The sequence below is a fragment of the Myotis myotis genome, unplaced genomic scaffold, assembly GCF_014108235.1.
Source record: "Myotis myotis isolate mMyoMyo1 unplaced genomic scaffold, mMyoMyo1.p scaffold_m19_p_1, whole genome shotgun sequence".
NCBI lineage: Eukaryota > Metazoa > Chordata > Mammalia > Chiroptera > Vespertilionidae > Myotis > Myotis myotis.
Genome location: NW_023416313.1, coordinates 95753540 through 95773339, shown reverse-complemented (window position 1 = coordinate 95773339; position 19800 = coordinate 95753540). Strand labels below are relative to the sequence as shown.

At 41.6% G+C, this 19800-nt stretch overlaps 1 protein-coding gene and 1 pseudogene across 10 annotated transcripts in view; both read right to left on the bottom strand.

Moving 5' to 3' along the window:
• The window catches only part of NEBL (nebulette), a 378693-nt gene that overhangs the window by 33064 nt on the left and 325829 nt on the right, over positions 1-19800 (bottom strand). For 6 of the 10 annotated variants that reach the window (XM_036345417.1, XM_036345387.1, XM_036345376.1 and 3 more), the window contains 5 exons: positions 15085-15195; positions 14808-14918; positions 11970-12074; positions 9961-10053; positions 4654-4746 (listed from right to left, as the gene is read on the bottom strand). The exons of 2 other annotated variants lie outside the window; for them this stretch is intronic. In XM_036345417.1, coding sequence (XP_036201310.1) covers positions 4654-4746; positions 9961-10053; positions 11970-12074; positions 14808-14918; positions 15085-15195 — 513 coding nt within the window. The remainder of the gene's footprint in view (positions 1-4653; positions 4747-9960; positions 10054-11969; positions 12075-14807; positions 14919-15084; positions 15196-19800) is intronic. 2 more of the 10 variants (XM_036345407.1, XM_036345436.1) reach the window with 2 other exon arrangements.
• LOC118674137 lies at positions 1972-4640 on the bottom strand (annotated as a pseudogene).

Sequence of the window (19800 nt, the reverse complement as noted above, 5' to 3'; positions counted from 1 at the left end):
CATCCACGGAGCACGTGCAGATGGCATGATGGGCAGAGTACCTCTCCTCCCAGGACAGTGTCTCCGGCAAACCCTGGGGACCACTGTCAACAATGCTGCTGAACGCACCCGAGAACACAGGGAGGCTCTGTTCATAACCAGTACATGCGTAAAGTGAATTACCTGGAGAGGCCATATTTGCTCCAAACCTGAGCTTAATGGGAGCAGGATGGCTGCCATTCAAAGTCTATTCACAGGAAAACAGGGCTGGGGTCTCTCATACAACAAACAGGCACACACAGATTATCCAAAAAGTCATTGTGTACGGACTGTACTTTGTTCAACATGGATTTTGGTTTTGTGGACTCTGAACACACTCATTCACCTCACAGCCTTAGATTTACCTATTTTTGTATACATATATATTTCTTCCTTTTTAATATAATGTCAATGCCTCGTCTGAATATCATCGGTCAAGAGCGGGGGGAGAACCAACCTCTTCATAGGAACAGGGCTGGGCAGGGAATGTTAGTTTCGGCTGCTTGCTTTCCTCATTCAGATTATCCCTATCAAAGCTCAGCTGGTTATCTGAAGCCAAACTACAGTAGCCAGGATCATGTGGTCCTTCTGGAGGCCACCTTCACCCCCACCCGCCCAGGCCACTCAGACTCTTTACATAGGCTACAGCGATTAGTTACCCCACTCACAGGGACGGGGAGCATGAAAATCACAGATAACCAAGGCATTTTTCCCCAAGGGGTCAGTTTGAAAGAAAGAAAGGAAAGAAGGAAGGAAGGAAGGAAGGGAGGGAGGGAGGGAGGGAGGGAGGGAGGGAGGGAAAAAAGAAAGAGGGAGGTAGGGAGAGAGAAAGAGAAAAAGAGGGAGGTAGGGAGAGAGAAAGAGAGATAGAGAGAGAGGGAGGGAGGGAGAGAGAGAGAGAGAGAGAGAGAGAGAGAGAGAGAGAGAGAGAGAGATTCAGAATAAAAAAAAAAATCCTCGCCCTAACCTGTTTGGCTCAGTGGATAGAGCGTCAGCCTGCGGACTCAAAGGTTCCAGGTTCGATTCCGGTCAAGGGCATGTACCTTGGTTGCAGGCACATCCCCAGTGGGGAGTGTGCAGGAGGCAGCTGATCAATGCTTCTCTCTCATCGATGTTTCTAATTCTCTATCCCTCTCCCTTCCTCTCTGTAAAAAATCAATAAAATATATTTAAAAAAAAAAAATCCTGAGTGTGAGCCAGGCTACGGGGTTGCCTCTGCATTTGTTCAGACAGAACAGCGACATGAAGGCCGGCAGACTGTCCTTGGGGTGGAGGAGAGGCCTGGTCACCTGTTGGTACAGACCAAGGGGCAGAGATGCAGAACGCTGTACTCTTTCCGCTGCCGCGGCTCCCTCCTGTGCACCCACAGAAGCTCCAAAGAGAGAGTCCACCCAGCCCAGCCTGTACACAAAACGTCTCCTCCTCAACTGCAGCCAGGCTCTTTGAAGGCCAACTTGGGCAAGAACCACAGACTCCCCTTTCCAAACACAATTATTGCCTGCCTACTGGCACAGTTCTTGTTTTAGCTCACTTTTTCTTTCAGAAAAACCAGAGAAGGCAGTATAATCTTGTGCACCTGAACCAGCCTGCAGCCAGCCAGAGCCCTCTGGGCAGGACCCCTCAGGGATGCACAGTGATGCATCAATGTCGATGTCATCACCTGGAATTTGGAAATGCAACAAGCCCCTCCCCACCTGCCACACAACTGCCCGTCAGCCCTCACCCTCCCACAGGGCTAGCCCACGTCCAGTTCTGCAGACACTGGCAGGGGGTGACAACCTCTCATCGCTGCGGGCTTCCTTCTTCATCCAGGGCTGAGACCTGCCGCCTCTCCGGGCTGAGACACGGCTAAGTTCACTTACACCAGGGGTCCTCAAACTTTTTAAATAGGGGGCCAGTTCACTGTCCCTCAGACCGTTGGAGGGCCGGACTATAGTTTAAAAAAAAACTATGAACAAATTCCTATGCACACTGCACATATCTTATTTTGAAGTAAAAAAACAAAACGGGAACAAATACAATATTTGTATTTGCATGTGGCCCGTGGGCCGTCGTTTGAGGACCCCTGTTTACGCTAACACCAGAGCCAACATCCCCTCCTTCACTAAGCATCACCTCAGGGCACAGTCTCAAGCCCCTTCCTTGGGGGCTTCGGTAACACACATCTCCCTGACGTAAGCAGCTAGTGAGATCTGCCTGACTTGAAAAGGGGAAAATGGAAATGATGGTGGGGAATTGAAATGAGTCACAGAACCAGCTTCTCAGCCCTCCACAACACTGTGCTTCTGCGAGGGGAGAGGCATCGGAAGATGTAGGAAAATGCGAGTGGAGGGGCCAAGAAAGGTAAAAGGGAAAAAAAACAACAAACCGAGTAGATATACCACTTTCTCTGCAAGTCACCTATGCTTCTCTCTTGCTTCTCCCCTGCCCTGGTTGCTTTGCCAAGTTCTCAGGTACAGACAGGGTCTGCTCTTGCGGGGGAAGCTGCTGCGCTGGGAGTCTGGGGAGTCCTGCTCATTGATGGTATTCAGGAGCAGGCATGAGGGTGGCCTTGGCAGGTGAGGGTGCCCAGGGTCTCAGGCCTGCTCCTTGGAAGGCTGGGCGAGCCCTTCCTCCTCGTCTCCAGGGGCCACACATGGCAGCGGTGGTAGAAGTCCAGGGCTCCATCCAGAGCATCGGCCCTGAGTGTTCAGCTCTTTGAGGTCATCACTGTGGCAGCGCCTGTTGCACACACACACACACACACCTCAATGCCCAAGTCACCCATGAAGTGGCGATGTCTGCCAGGCATCTTGTCCTTGCTGTCGGGAAGGGGGCCGTCCTACTCGCAGGTATAATCTTTCAGCAGCTCCTCCTTACATTCGGAATCCGTGTCCAGCAAGGCCTCAGGGTCCAGTTCCCAGGACAGAGACAGAGCCACTGGGATTCGTTCCAGGGGCTTTGGTGGCTGTGGGTTGGCTGGCGTGTTTGTGTTGGAGGGCTCAGGGTCAGCGATGATGGTGGGGGGTCACATGCTGCTTCTGCTGGGCCCAGAAAAAGGGCTGCTCTGTGCCCCCTGGGGGCCCCTGGTGGGATTGGCGCCTGGGGACTGCTGCCCACAGAGCCACACTGTACAGGCAGCTGCTGCTGCTGCTGTAGCTGGAAGGCATGAAACAAAATGGCAGCGCTAACTGTGGGCTTCTTGGTAGGTGATCAGGTTGATTTAATGTTCCCACTGTGGGCCGGTAGGCAGTGCTTGGGTGCTTGGCCGGCAGTGGTGGCCAGCACAGCAGCAGCTCAGGATGATGATGATGGTCCACACCAGCCAGAACACAACACCAGAGTTCGTAGTAGTAGGTGCAGCGCTGAGACTGTCCACAGCAGTGTCCTCTCTCACAGGCGTAGCTTTGATTGTTGGTCCCCACACAGGTCTCATCCTGTGGGGGTTCAGCCCTGGCTGACGGGGCTGGGCAGCACCCAGAGGAGCTCCATGCTTCCCTTCTTCTCTCCATCCCACCTCCTCCCCTTCTCTGCCTTCTCTAACACCATCTCTTCCTCCCTCTCTCCTCCTCGTTCCTTTTATTATTTTTATTATTCTGGAATATCTGTGAGTTTGAAGCCAAGATGATTTTGTTTTCTTACAGCTGATGGCTAGCATAATACTGAGCATGTATCAGGGGCTTACTAAGTATCTACTGGATAAATGAATAAATTAGGATAAAGAAATGGGAAGAAGCTAAAGATCTCTCATTCACACCATCCTCCAAGGCTCTTATGAGAACCAAGCAATGTTCACCCTGATTTTGTCCTCCACCTGGGAGAACTCACTGAAACTGTAAAGTCTTTTAAAATTATCTACTTGGAAGAAGAAGGCTATCATTTATATCGGTAAAAGTTCCATTAAGAGGGTCAAGAAACAGGAAAAATAACTATTGAGGGTAGCAACTTTGAAAGGATTTCTAAATCGCAGGAAGCCTGGTCTAGAATCTCAGCCCTGCCCTTATAAATTGTGGGTCCCGGCATGTTCTCTGGCCTCCCAGACTCAATTTCCCACTCCTGCAAACCAGAGAAATAAACTGTACCACTTCATGGGGTCACATAAGGCCTGTAGCACAGGGTCCACAGTAGAGGTACCTCATAAGCGTTAATTACATTGCTTAATTAGCAACAGATTACTGACTGGTCAAATAATTTTCCCACTTTATTTATAAGGTTTCCTGCCATGACAGTATGTCTTAGGACCCCAGGTCTTCTTTTGACCTACTCCAGCCGATCATTTTTCTCTCCGTTGACAGCAGACCCCCAACTCCCCAGGTCCTTGCCTGGATGTCGTTTTAGGGATCTACCAACTGAATCACGAGGTCCATGAGGACAGGAACTGGGTCTTATCCATCTCTGTGTACCAGTGACCAGGATAATGTCTGGCACATTGGTGTGCTTATTGAAGATTTTTTAAATAAACAGAAATGTCTAAATTATAGTAAAACAACCCCAAATTTCCTACACTCCCATGGGAGTGCCCCAGTTCATGCCCTCCCATGTGTGCCTGTGAGAAGGACCATCACGATGCAGAGGGTTCAAAGGTTTTCAGAGAGTGCTGTGATGAATAAGAATGTGTAATGTGTGATACAATAAGAGAAAACAGAGACAACTTGCCGTACTCAGCTGCTCCTGGTTCCTCCTCACTCTCTCTATCTCTGGTGTCATGCTGACTGGGGTTGCCCTGTAGCTCTGCTCTTTGTACTGGAGCTGGGAACACAGGGCAAGACAGCGTGAGGCTGCGGGAAGGAAACGGCTGCCCCTCCACCGGCAGGATTAGAGGAGATGCGCATGCTGCGGAGCATTCATTAGTTAGACTCTCCATCGGGATCCTAAGTGAAATATGCCTTGCTGAGAGGCTTCATCATATTGATCCCAGACTACGCTTTTTCTTGTCCAAATGTTTCAAATCCCACCTTTGGTTGTTACTCTTCCAACTGCATCATGTATTTGACCTTATCAGTGATAGCAAATGATTCCTTCTGTGAATGTATTTCCTCATTGCAGTAAAGCAACACTGATCAAGTTACCATTTTATATTTCAAAAGAAAGGGGGATTATATCAGCTCTATGCTTGTACCTTAGGGGTGAACGGTCACGATAGAAAGAAACCATGAACCTCACAGTTGTCTTCTCTGAAAACATCCAACCTTGGAAGGCTTGCCCTCTGGAAGAGCAGTAAGGAAGTTTTCCTGGCCTGCAGCATAGAGGTGCCTTTGCTGAGCCAGGGCTTCAGACCCATCAGTTGCGGTCAGCTTTCCTAGCAATTCCACACACCCCAGAAAATAAATGAGCAGCCAACACCAAGGGGGAAAAATGGTATGTCCATCAACTGAATTTTTGACAGGCAAAAGTAAAACTCACAGTTAAAATCCTATAAGGAACTCCGCAAGGACATGGTAGTGATTTTTTAGAGTTTAAATTTAGCATAAGGGATTTTTTTTCCTAAGAAATTACCAGGCCTACAGGGCCTGCAGATAAAATGGACTTGAGTTTCCACCCTCAGCAGTGAATGTGCAAATGAAGAGACATTTGATAAGTTTGGAAAATAAGCGACAAAGGGACAGGCCCCTTCTACAATGTGTGACCTTCTCTGTGCCATGGCGTGCATGTTGAGGGGTTAGGCAGACTCTGTGTCTGGGATAACTGTGTGAGTCAAAGTGAGGCAAGGTGCAGTGTAATCTCTATGGGCTGCAAGATACATGGAGATTGCTCTGGGTAGAGCTCAGAGGGGAAAATCTGTAGAACAGCATTACTGATGTGGAGAGACTAGTGAAGCTGATTTCTGGTGGATGTAGGTTTGGGGACATAAGGGTGATGTGGAGATTGTTCATATTTTGCATTCATCCATTTGCAAACATGCCAAGTGCTTTATAGGCAATATCTCACTTAATACTTTAGTCCCTGTGTTACAGATGAGGAAACGAGGCTTAGAGAGCCGGGTGGCTTATGAAGGTTATAGAACAAGTAAGGCCTGGAGATGGGATTGAGCCAACCGTCCAGGGTCCACATTCGTCCCCGCTATTCCAGTGTTACCTAAATATCCACCATTTGCAAACCACTTACCTATGTGTCATGCCAGATGCCATCTGTGCTGTGATTTATATATTTTTTCAGTTCTTTTACTAGCTATTCTTTTCAAATAAAGTTATTTTTAAGGGAGTGTTATGCTTCTATGATGAACACATTAAGACTGCTTAATCACTGAATCAAGGCCTAATAATCAGCAAGCCACTGAACTGCATCTATGTGTGAACCACATTTAAGGGACACTGTGCGTCTCCCAACTGCCCCCTTAAAGACCCCACCATCATCTTGTGCCACACTTCACCCCAAGTGCCCATCACACTAAGCCTCCTCCAGCTTGAACAAGCCTTGGATTCTGAACAGAATCAGTTTGCTCTGCCAGCAAGGCCGTTCCCCAGCAAACCCATCCCAAACCTTGATTAATTCTTCCTGCTCTAACTCAAATGTCAATTTTTTTCTCTCACTAACACAGCCTTCCTTCTCTGCATTTCCCTACATCATTTTGCAAGAGGAATTATTACTTATTATTAAATGAGATATTGCATGTAAAGTACTCAAAAAGCAGAGTAAACACCCAATAAATATTCGTTATTGTTATAACACTTAATGCATCATCATTACTTTTTCATGCCTGTTTCTCCTAGAGACCTTGAGAATATTCACAGCCTTAACTTTAGGGTTTGCCTTACTCATCTTTGAATTCCCCCCAAAATAAAAATATAGTAGGAATTCAACAACATGTTTGTGTTTTGTAAATAGGCAAATGCACATGAAGCATGGGCTAGGTGTCATGGAGGCCATGAAGGTGTGTGAGACCCTATCTCTGCCTTTCAAGAACTGGCCCTCCTGAATGGTATTCACCATAATGGGCCTCCACCTTTGTAAGTGTCATGTATGGTGCTAGCCAGTAAAACAGCAAACAATACTTCAGGAAATGTGATCCTACACTGCTGATGTTCTTCTGGTTTCCTTTAACTCCCTTTAGCTCTGGAGGATCAGAAATGGCTGTTACATGCTTTATCCCTTCTTTGTATTTCACCTGCATAATTTATTTTTAAAAATGTGGGTGTTATTCAACACAATGCTTTTAAAAAGTTTAAAATTCTTCATTTGTAACTATTGCATAATTGAAATTTCCTAATTCCAACATTAATTTTCCTTCAATGGGAATACAAATTTTTATTTGATCTGATACTTTCAGGATTCCTTTATATACAGTACAAATAAGTCCATATCTATTCACCTATCCATCATTGTAGGAGTTTTTTAATTAAAGTAAGAAAATGTTGTTTATGATAATAAGTTTTGTCATTAGGCAAATATAAAAAAACCTTGGAAAATACTTGAGGTAATATCATAATTTATTATTGTCTCTACAAAATGCAGTTTCTATTTATTGCTATGTTAAATTTACCACATATTTAAAGGCAAATGTCAAATTAAGTTAGCTACTGAATCTTGGGAACACTGCTTAGTTGACTAAGAGCATTCCAATAATCCAGAATAAGGAAAAAATAAATGTGGCCATGATAAAAGAAGAGAAAGGGGGAGGTAGAGGTACTTGTTCTAAAAACAGAGGCCACTGTGTCCTAATCACTATAGAAAAACCAGTAGCAGAAAGTCAGCAACTGTCTTCTACCTTCACAATCATGTCATGGAAAGCCAGACTATAACCTGGCACACAATTCACTGAAAAGCTCCTCTTTCAAATCTATTTAGAGCAGGGGTCCTCAAACTTTTTAAACAGGGGGCCAGTTCACTGTCCCTCAGACCGTTGGAGGGCCGGACTATAGTTAAAAAAAAAACAACTATAAACAAATTCCTATGCACACTGCACATATCTTATTTTAAAGTAAAAAAACAAAACAGGAACAAATACAATATTTGTATTTGCATGTGGCCCACAGGCTGTAGTTTGAGGACCCCTGATCTAGAGGAACATCAACCCAACAAATGGTAATACCAGAACACATTTATTTACGGGACAAGAAACAGCTCTTTAACTTATAAATGCCATCATATCAGGTTATTATTTTAATGTCTAAAATTCATGGAAGATTGGATTCAAAAAAAGGACACAACTATATATTTAGATGTGAAAACATAGGCTAAAGAGGCACACACTGAAGCTTAGCAAAGACTTAAATCTACAAAAAAAACACAAACACATTTTAGAAATCACTGGGTAGCATTTAAGGTGTTTAAAGCTAAAATCCATGCGGGGAGTCACAAAAAAGTGGTACCTAAATACCTCAGATACCATCTATGGCAGTGTCTATGGATTTAATGTGAGTAATAATGCCAATATTAGTCTGGATCCAAAAGAGTTAAATTGAGAGTATGCTGAAACAGGCTACCACTAAATAAGATTCAGAAATGGTTCTTAGAGAAAGCTAATAGCTAAAAGGCTTGTACTCTGGAGGTGGAAAATGTCGAGATCTTTAAATGTTAGAGAATCATATCTTGGTTTGACAGATCTAGCTAATCTTGAAAGGGCAACTTTCCATTTGAATACTAAGCAGGAGTTTATGGCCCAACCTCACAGAGATGCAGAACTATGCATTTATTGTGCTGGCAGAGGCAGTGGGACGCTGGGAGAACAAATGATATACTGTACTACTTGGTGTGATTTTCCTCGGGTGAGAAGTTAAACATGATTAAAGATGAACACTTTTGTTTTCCATGGGACTCTAATCAAAATGGCACAGTCATTTCACTGTAGGCAATAGAACTGCACGCTACAGAACATTTTTAACATTATATTCCACTACACTGATGTGTACATTTCAAATATTATCATTTGGAAGTGAAGGAAACAAACATTTTACACTTTTCTGCCAAACTAATTTCCTACCAGACCGGAGTGTTGCCTGACACAGGCTCTCTCCATGTGGGGCACAGCACATGTATATACCCTCAGCATTAGGCCCTTCTCCTTGTACTTTCTGCAGGAGATACCTTCATTCATGCTACAGAGATTTTATTACACCAGCATTCTGTAGATTTCTTATAAATTCATTTTGAAGTACATTTTACTACAGCATTAGTTGCCTTTCCTGCTTCTTCTCCCCAAATGCCAGCACACACTCATATTCTAAAATGAATGCCATGTAACTATTGGAGTTCCTGACACATGAATAGAATCAAGGAATTTTCACTTGTATTACTTAAAAAAAGGCTTGGCCTCCAAGGGTGAAGGTAAAGAGAAGGCCTAAATGGGGATTCAAGAAAAGAACCCTTTAGACTTCCTCGTCAACAAACTAAACATACATGGAAGGATGCCCATTGCTGTACGGATAGCAATTATCCATTGTCAATGTCAAGCAATTTTGTTATTATACCCATAACATTAAGCACCTCTCCAACCATCCCATCTAGCTCAAAAGAAAATGGAAGGGAAGTTAATTTACAAATGATAGTTAAAGTGTACGTTTTCCTTTGCTAGAAGCTGGAAGAGGTAGAGGCCAATGGGGCCTTTGAAACCTTCTCTTAAGACACCAAATAAATGTTCTAAGGCCTTTAATCATTCTCCAGGGCAAAATTCCTTTCTTCCAAGTTGCAGAGAGGTACTGAAATGTATCCTTTCTCTACAAAATTTAATACAGTGAAAATTCTGTTTAAAAAGATAAAATCTAGTCCTAGATGTCACGACTATACTATTAAAGTGATCGATCTCTTGTGCTCTATGATACAGCAAGATGAAACACTGCTTTAGGTTCAAGGGGAACAAGGCTACAAATTTCCTTCTGAAAGTTAGATATTTGATATTTGATGAAATAGCATGTCAACAAAGTAAAGAATAAAAGAAAAAGGCAACTAGTTTAGTAAAGAATGAAAAACATTTATCTAACTTACATTTGCTTTTGGAAAGGATAATTAATGCCACAGAGAACTTACTGAACTAATATTCTGCTGATTTTTCTTCACTCGTTCAATCTCTGGAGAATCTTTTACTGCTGTGCCAGCTCCCACTTCTTTCTTATAAAATACCTTTATTATAAGAGAATGAAATAATAACTACACGCTTATTAGCATTCAAACCCTAGACTTGATTTTTATAAAAGACAATTTCTCAAGTCTTGGAGTAATGTGATTACAGCTTCTATTTATGAGTACCATTGGCACATTAATCAATTAAATAATCCATTATGAGAATAAATGCCCAACTTTGGTTTCATAGGCCATAATCCTACAAGTAACCCTCTTATGCATGTCCTAAGGCATGCTTGGTATCTTAAATGGCTACAAATTATTTGCTCTAAGAATATGTTAGAGAACTAGAGTTTCCTTCTTCAAATATAAATGCCACATGGGTATTTGAGAAAAATCAAAGTGCACACTATAAAAGTTCACTAATTCAAAAACAGCATGAAATTTTAAGCAGGTGTTAATCTCCAAACACAAAAATGCCCTCGTTCTCTTTAAAGAAAATATTAACTCTATCATCATCAACATAATTCAGTATTTTCCTCATCTTCCATTTATTCATTATACTCCCCATGTCTTTCCACCCCACCAACATCTACGCCTTTCCAACATAAACCAAAAAAAAGTGCTGTACAAAAAATAACAAAAATAGAAGAATTATAAGAAAGCCATGAGGACAGAATGAATTCCTCTTTTGAAGTGTGATAACCCACATGTCAGGGTTGGGAGAGTGACATGAGAGATGTTCTCCAAAAGCTAGAAATCTAGAATACCATGAAATCACAGGACTTGAGAGCCAAAACAGCCTTTTTCTCAAACCCTGCCTTCCAACAGGACTCCATTTCTTAGCACAGCCTGACTATGAAGACTCAGAGGCACTTGCCCATTAGCACTTGTCAATTTTTTAGCAAGTAGAAAAATATTTCAGAAGTTATCAGACTTAATAGAATTTATATTTTGATGAGACATTTGCTTAGCTACTAAATGAGCTAAATTCTACATTAAAATACTGGCTGTATGGCTTTAGCCGGTTTGGCTCAGTAGATAGAGCATCAGCCGACAGACTGAAGGGTACCAGGTTTGATTCTGGTCAAGGGCACATACTGGTTACAGCTTGATCCCTGGCCCTGGTTGCAACCCATGCGGGAGGCAACCAATCAATGTGTCTGTCTCACATCGACGTTTCTCTCTCTCTCTCCCCTTCCATTCCACTCTCTGTAAAAATCAATGGAAAAAAAAATCCTCAGGTGTAGATTAACAAAATAAACAAAGAAAAATACTAGCTATATGGTCAGTTTTTTATCACATGGCTGCAAGTTATATCGTACAATTCAAGTTCATATATCCATTAAACATAGACCCAATTTCTTTTTTTTTCTTTTTTAAATATATATTTTCATTGATTTCAGAAAGGAAGGGAGAGGAAGAGAGAGATAGAAACATCAATGATGAGAGAGAATCATTGATCAGCTGCCTCCTGAACACCCCCCACTGAGGGTTGAGCCCACAACCCAAGCATGTGCCCTTGACTGGAATCACACCTGGGACCCTTTAGTCCGCAGGCCAACGCTCTATCCACTGAACCACACCAGCTAGGGCCCCAATTTCTTAATGGCGCTGATACAATTCTTATTGCTCAAAATAAATATATGAAAGTTTAAGAACTGGTTACAAACTAGTAAGCTTGGGAAGGAAATCTCTTCATCTGACTATTTTCATCTTCAAGATAAAGGTATGTATAGAAGATTAAGACCTCTTTTTCTGAGTGAAAATTAATAAATTCAGTTAAAAATAACTATAGCTTGTACTAAAGAAGAAAATTTGGATTTGTAATTCTAAAACAATCATAATAAAGAAATAAAGATAATACAGATAGAAAATTCAAGTAATGCAGAAAAATAAATGAGACAATGAGGGAAGGTCCTCCGTACAAAATACAATTTCAAGGAGGCGACTAAAAAGAAATAATGGCTACTCACTGAACTAATGTTTTGTTGAGTTGTCTTAATTCTCTGGATTTCAGGAGTATCTGCCACAGGAGAATAGTTAGAAAGCATCTTCTCTGCTTCATCTTTATACTTTTTCTAGAAATACGAACAGTTAATATCAACCTGAAACTTTGTGTGTGTGCACATATGAGACAGAGACAGAGAAAATGATAGTGATACTACTTCAAATTCAACTTTACCACCTGGCTGCAAGTTATATCATATGATTCAAAGCAGTTGCTGATGCAACAGCAAACATAAGGGGTATGCTAACCGAGTAAGCCAGCGGTCAGGGAGCAGCCTCACCTCTGCTCAGGCAGGGGTCCCACCCCTGTCCATTCCAGGCCTCAGGAAGGCGTGACCTCTAAGCCACTCTTTGTTTAGAACCTACTCTTTTAGGAGCAGTCCCACCCCTGCTCACAGTTACCCCATAGTTCCTGCAAGTAACCCAGCTCTCTATATCTTCTTGTTTTTGTGCTTCTGGGTTTATGTTCTTCCTACTTCAAGTAAAGATACATTTGAGCCCTGGCTGGGTGGCTCAGTTGACTGGTGTGTCGTCCTGTACACCAAAAGATTATGGATTCAATTCCCAGTCAAGGCACATACCTAGGTTTTGGGTTCAATCCCTGGTCAGGGCATATATGGGAGACAACCTGTTGATTGTCAATGCTTCTCTCACATATCAATGTCGCTCTCTACCTATCTATCTATCTATCTATCTATCTATCTATCTATCTATCATCTATCTATCTCCCTTTCCCCTTCCTTTCTCTCTAAAAGTCAATAAAAACATATCCTTGGGTAAGGATTAAAAAAAGATATATTTGATTAAGGTAATAGTGCCTTAAAATAAAAATTATTTTATTATTCCTTCTTACAGATAGGGAAACTGAGTCACTAAGTAAGAAGTGTCAGAACTAGGATTTAAAACCGGGCACTCTAATTCCAAAATCAGTAATGTTAACCATTATGACACACTATTGCTTGTTAGGAAAGGTAATTTTGTTCATGTTGAAATGCACCATAGCATCATTACATCCTCTAGAATTCCACTGTGTCCAAAATAATTTTTAAAAATCAACACTGGTAAGTTAAAACAGAAATTCTGACAGCTGAGGCATTATCTCCTCGTAAAGCCTTTACTCTTGATTCCTTTACCTTCTCATAGCATATATCATGGTTTGTCATACTCTCCTTGCATGGTTATTAAATTAACCTGTACCTCCCAAAGAGCAAAATCATATCTAATTTTGTATGTAAACAGGTGCTCAGGAAGTATTTGCTGAATGAATGAATGAATGAGCTTGGTATTCCTGAGATAGCAACTTCTCTCCACTAACTCAAATGGCTTTTTGTCTATTTTACATATTTATCTAGGACAGTGGTTCTCAACCTGTGGGTCGCGACCCCTTTGGGGGTCGAACGACCCTTTCACAGGGGTCGCCTAAGACCATCGGAAAACACATATATAATTACATATTGTTTTTGTGATTAATCACTATGCTTTAATTATGTTCAATTTGTAACAATGAAATTAGGGGTCACCACAACATGAGAAACTATATTAAAGGGTCGTGGCATTAGGAAGGTTGAGAACCACTGGTCTAGGATATTAGTTTAGCTGATTTAGTTCGAGCACTTCTCCAAGTTCACATGCCATCACGAGACACTGAGGACAGATGGACATGCACATCAGGGCCATCCCAACTGCTGTCATCTGATAGGGCTGAGAAGCAGACAACTCCTTTGACAGCTGACTCTGCCATCTTGATTCTCACATTTTTTAGCCAGCAGATGTTTAGACTCCTTGCTTATATTTTAACCAGAATTTAAAAAAATTTGGTTAAACGTTATTTTCAGCATAAACCCCATTAACTAAATTTAGTTCATCCCCTTTACTATTTATTTTCCACTGAGATTCATTCTTTTCCATGTAAATTTTACAGCAGGGAAATATTTCACTAATGAAAATTTTTACTCAAATCAGATTTTAATTCTTCCATTAAATATTTTCTTTTGTGGTCATTATTCCACCCATATCAAGTTTTCCTGAGGTTAAATTTGGCATCTTACCAAAAAAACAAAACCAAAAACAAAACTTAGTTCTTAATTTTTATTCACTATTAGAGGCCCAGTGCACAAAATTTGTGGGGTGTGGGGGAGAAGGGAAAGTTCCTCAGCTTGGCCTGCACCCTCTCGAAATCCAGGACGGCTTGCCCCTAACCACTTGCCTGACTGCCTGCTCACTCCTAACTGCTCACCTGCCTGCCTGCTCGCCCCTAACCACTCACCTGCCTGCTTGCTCCGTGTGCATCATAGCAACTGGTCGTTTTGGTCGTTCCGTTACAACTGTTACATATATATATATATATATATTTATATATATATATAGATTCACTTTCACTTTACACTTTGTGCAGTTTTACTCACTTTCAGTTTTAGTTGGAGCTATTTTAAAGATAATACTCATTATGAAATGGGGAAAAAGACAATTAATTCATTTGTAATCTTGTTTCTGTCGTGAACATTAAATCCAAGTATGCAATACAGTTTTCTGGTGTGTTTTTTAAAGGTCAAAATGTCCTTGAATGCAAAATAGGGGCTCCAGCAGGGGAGCTCTGACAGTGAATAATGTCCGTGGAATTGAATCTGCAGCAGTTGTCCCTTTCATTAGTGAAGTTAATTAAGTTTGGCCAATGGTTCCTTTACAATGGAGGGCACTGACTTTGAATTCAGTGCCCTCAAAAAGGTATCAATCATAGCAATGCACAAAACACATGGTGACTGGCTGTTAGGATACATTGTTCTGAGCAGCTTAACGACACCAACCTGGCTATAGATTTCCGATGCCCTCTTGGCTCGCAGCATATCCAGAACGTCCATGCTCACTTGCATTCCTTTCCCTTTGATTTCTGTTTCCAGATCTTTCTTATATTCTATCTAAAAGAGTAGAAAGGAATCTTCAGTGCTTTGCTTAACCTTCCAGAGCAATGTAGATATTTATGTGTTCAAATCTCAAAGCCACACACGTGGAAATACCATTTGTACTCGTTCTATATACAATTCAGTATGTTTTTTTAAACTTTGTATGTCATTCATTTCTTACCTGGCTGGCCATTCCGGATGCTTTCTTGGCTCTCTGGATATCAAGTGTGTCTGTGCTCACCTGCATGCCCTTTCCTTTAATTTCAGTCTCTAGATCTCTTTTATAGTCTTTCTGTAAAAAATAAAACATGCAATTAGAACTCTAAAATAATTTTTAAATTTTGATGTCATTTCACCATCAGAATCATGTCTTCTGGAGATACACTGGAACTTTAAGTCTTTTATTTCCATAGAAGTTTAGAATTTTTAACTTGTGGTAGAAACATGACTTGGAATGTCTTAGTCACATAGTCAGAAGGCTTTTTCCTACTCACCTGAATTAAGAAAGAAACCATAGTTAATCCAGGGGAAACTTTCTATATATGAGAAAATGGATGAACTATAGATTAATATATCACTCAGTTAATGAATATCAGATATGGGTTTGTAAAATTGTCACTTTTTGCTCTGTAATGAATAATTGCTTGTTGCTTCCCTGAAATCTAACTCCCCCCTTTCCCTGCTTTAGCTCCCTGACTTACCACTGTTTCCCCATTCTAAGCCACTCAGCTCGAGGGAGACTGCCCAGATTCATTGGCCCTGCTGGACTTAAATCGATCATTATACCTATCCCTGGCTCTTCATGATTGGTTCAGGGATAGGTGCATTATTTCTCCTCGCGAGCTATCAAAAGACTCTCTTTCCTTCGATCCATGAAGGAAGTGGCCCCAGGAGCTGCTAGATGCCTCTTTGCAAGCAGAAGAAGAAAGCCTGCCTAAGAACTAAAAGACAGAAACCAAGCCTGATTTACACAGTTTGCGTCCTACCTCAAGCTACGTCTAAGAATTCCTCTGCTGTTTGGTACAAGAACAGTAAATGTTCTGCTTTCCTGAGCTATTTTGAGTTGGATTACCTGTTACTTACAAAATATCAAAACTACACACACAAATGTCTTAAAAGACTCTTGTCACACTTTAAAACTAATTATTATAAAATTCAACAAGCTGTACTCATAATTGTATTCTTTTCTGGATGCATGCTACTCTTCAAAGAAAAATTTTACTAAGAGGAAGAAGTTATTGACAGTATCTAAATTACGCTTCTTCCAAAAACAGTTATTTCACATTGTGTTCACATACTCTAGATTTATAGATTCTCTAATTTAACATAAATGCTGTCTTGCTTATTTATGGGGTAGTGCTAAATTTAGAGAAGTTGTAAATAAAAATCCCAATCTCAGAGAAATAGTATATTTTTCCTTTCTTCCAGTCATAAATCTGCCTATTGTTACTCAGGGTCTCAGTTTCAATTTTCTGAATAAGAGTTCAAGTAATAATGTTTAACTTTTAAAAGAATAACGCTGAAATACTAGTATTACTATGTCTGTAAGGAGCTCTACATTTTTAGCAAGCCTCTGAAGGCCCCAAAACAAGACACTTCATTTGGAGAACAATATATGAAGGAACTCAGGCTCTAGTCATCGATGGCCACCAAGGTCCCATGTAGAAGGCATGTCATTTAATTTTCCAGTATGAACCTTCAAATCTAAAGCATTTTAAAGCCCATAAATAGACTATGTAGGACACCAGTTACATCAGCTATTTATTTTTAAAAATATATATTTTATGGATTTTTTACAGAGAGGAAAGGAGAGGAATAATGTTAGAAACATTGATCAGCTGCCTTCTGCATACCCCCTAATGGGGATATGCCCACAACCAAGGTACATGCCCTTGACCAGAATTGAACCTGGGACCCTTCAGTCTGCAGGCCGAAGCTCTATCCACTGAGCCAAATTGGTTAGGGCCATCAGCTATTTATTGATGCATACTAAAATACCCTAGAAAAAAACAACATGAAATAAGCCCCAATGCACATTCCTTTTCAGAGCCTCTGCCTGAATCATCTTTGCTAATGTCCCATTCACTAAAGATTAAAATCACAGGATCAAAAAAATCATGACCTTAGGTACTAGAAGGTTTGGCTATTGGGGACCAATCATTCATGTAACAATATACCACACTGACTTTACTTTAAAAATATAAATGTTGTACTATGGCAATGTCCCAAACTCTCGTTGAAAAGGATTTGATAACCTGTCAATTTGGGCAAAATGGGACATGGCTATGATTATATGCAAATGAGACTTTTGAACTGCAAAAATAACTACATCCCCAAAATTGATTTGGGCTATATGTAACCATAATACAGCTGACTCCCCTATGCCTGTTTTTCCCCTACGGTCTTAATAACTAAATTTGTACCTTTTTCTTATTATATAATCCCAAGGTACACAGAGAAATATAAATCAACATATCAATGAATAAACTAATCTATTACCTACTAAGAAAAGACCTGAAATTCCAAGTTTTCATAAAAGTCATGCATCATAGAAGCCTGTTCTTTAGGTAAAAAAGTTTGTTCTTTCCACATTCTTTTCTCCAGTAAAAGGATGCTTTTTTTTTTTTTTTTTTTTTTTGGCCTCAACTCAGTCTCACGAGGATAATATTGAAAACTCTTCTGCAGCCTTGATTTTCCCCTGCAGCATACTCCAATCCAGTACCTTGAACTAATATTGGATGTCACCCCTTCCTCAAAATAAAAACTTCAGAAACTTATAAGTAGTTATTTGATAGTACCTGGATAGTTAGTTATTCAGAAATCTAGGAAGATCGCCATAAGAAAGTACTATTAATCCAATAAATAAATAAGAAGAAAAAGTACAAGAAGAACCAACCATGCAAAAGACCAGGGGAAGGGCTTTCAGGAAGACAAGAGAGCTCTATAGAGACCCTAAAACCTATGGAGACACAAACTGGAAGCCTGTGAGGCTGTAGCATGATGAACATGGAAGAAGGGCGCAGTATGAGGATGGGCAGGAGGAAGGAGCATGATGTCTATGCTGAACATGACTGGGGAAAATAACAATTTAATTCTTTAAGGATTGTTCTGGCTGATAGGCAGAGAATGGATACTAAGGGGGCAAATTCTGGTTAGGAATCTATTGCAATAATCTAGGTAGTAGAGATGGTAGCTTGGATGAGGGTGGGGAAAAGGAGATGGTTTTAGGAAACCATTATGGGGGTGGAGTCAATAAAACTTGCTGACAACTGAATCAAAGTGACTTCTGGGATTTCATTGACACCCTTTGTTAAGAAGGAAGAAGATCTGAGAAAAAATTAAGGATTCTGGTTTGGGTGTGTAATGTCAAGTCTCTGTTATAATACACTAGGGGCCTGGTGCACGAAGATTCGTGCATGGGGGTGGGGGAGTGGGGGGGTTGAGGGGGCATCCCTCAGCCCGACCTGCACCCTCTCCAATCTGGGAGCCCTCAGGGGAGCCCTCTCCAGTCCGGGAGTTTCTGTCTGTCTTTGCAATCATATGAGCGAATTGTCTGAGACCCCAACCCAGTTTGGTTTGTTGCTCACAGAATAATAGAGGCATTTTTTTTTCTTTGCTTCATTGGTGGAGATTTCCTGGAAGTTTTAGGATATCTTCCCTTTAATTTTTCCTAGACACCCTGATTTTACTTATGTCTCTCGCCTTTGCTTTCTCTCTATCCCGCACTGCAACAGTAACTTGCTCCAGGCTCATTTTACTCTAGTGTCTGGGAGATCCGTCTGTCACCAGCACTACAATCCCCAGGATTCCTGGTGCTCACTGCACTCTGGGCTTCTGCTTCCAGTCCTGGGGCTGCCATCAGAACTACTATTCCCAGAATTCCTGGTGCTCCCCGCACTGGGAGCGACCAAGGGAACCACATCCCCCCAAGCTGCTGGCTCTCCTGCTTCTGCTCTCCACCTGGCGCCTGTGTATTCAAATTAACTCACCATCTTTGTTGGGTTAATTTGTATGTTCACCCTGATTGGCTGGTGAGTGTAGCAAAGGGACGGTCAATTTACATGTTTCTCTTTTATTATATAGGTTGTATATGTCATCTACATGTGGTAATACCTATGAAACACCAAAAGGTAAATTGTTACATCTTTTCATCCATGTTATAGAACACTTAATCCTATATAATAAAAGCCTAATATGCTAAGTGTCCAGTTGTCTGGTCGGCCTTTCAACCAATCAAAGCGTAATATGCTAATGATATGCTAAGGCCACTCAACTGCTCACTATGACATGCACTGACCACCAGAGGGCAGACACTCAATGCAGGAGCTGCCCCATGGTGGTCAGTGGGCTCCCACAGGGGAAGCACTGTTCAGCCAGAAGCTCTGAGCCGGGCTCATGGTTGGTGAGCGCAGTGGCGGTGGTGGGAGCCACTCCTGTCTCTGAGACATTCCCAGAGGGCTCCCGGACTGTGAGAGGGTTCAGGCCAGGCTGAGGGACGCCCCTGAGTGCACGGATTTTGTGCACCAGGCTTCTAGTTTTTTAATAAGAATGAGGAAGAATTATATGAAGTGACATGGAAAAGGGTCTATAATATTAAGTGAGAAAAGCAAGCACAGAACAAAGTACTAGTACATGTTAAGTTTTTAGTCTGTGTACAAATGTATGTTCCATATATATATATATAGAGAGAGAGAGAGAGAGAGAAAGAGAGAGAGAGAGAGAGAGTGTTAATATGCAAAGTATCCCCTTAGGAGACCGGGAGTTTGATAGCTTGCTGTGACATACACTGACCACCAGGGGACAGTGTGGAATGAAGGAAGGCCCCAGCTGGCAACCCAAAGGTCCCAATGGGCCCTGATCACCAGCCAGGCCTAGGGACCCTACCTGTGCACAAATT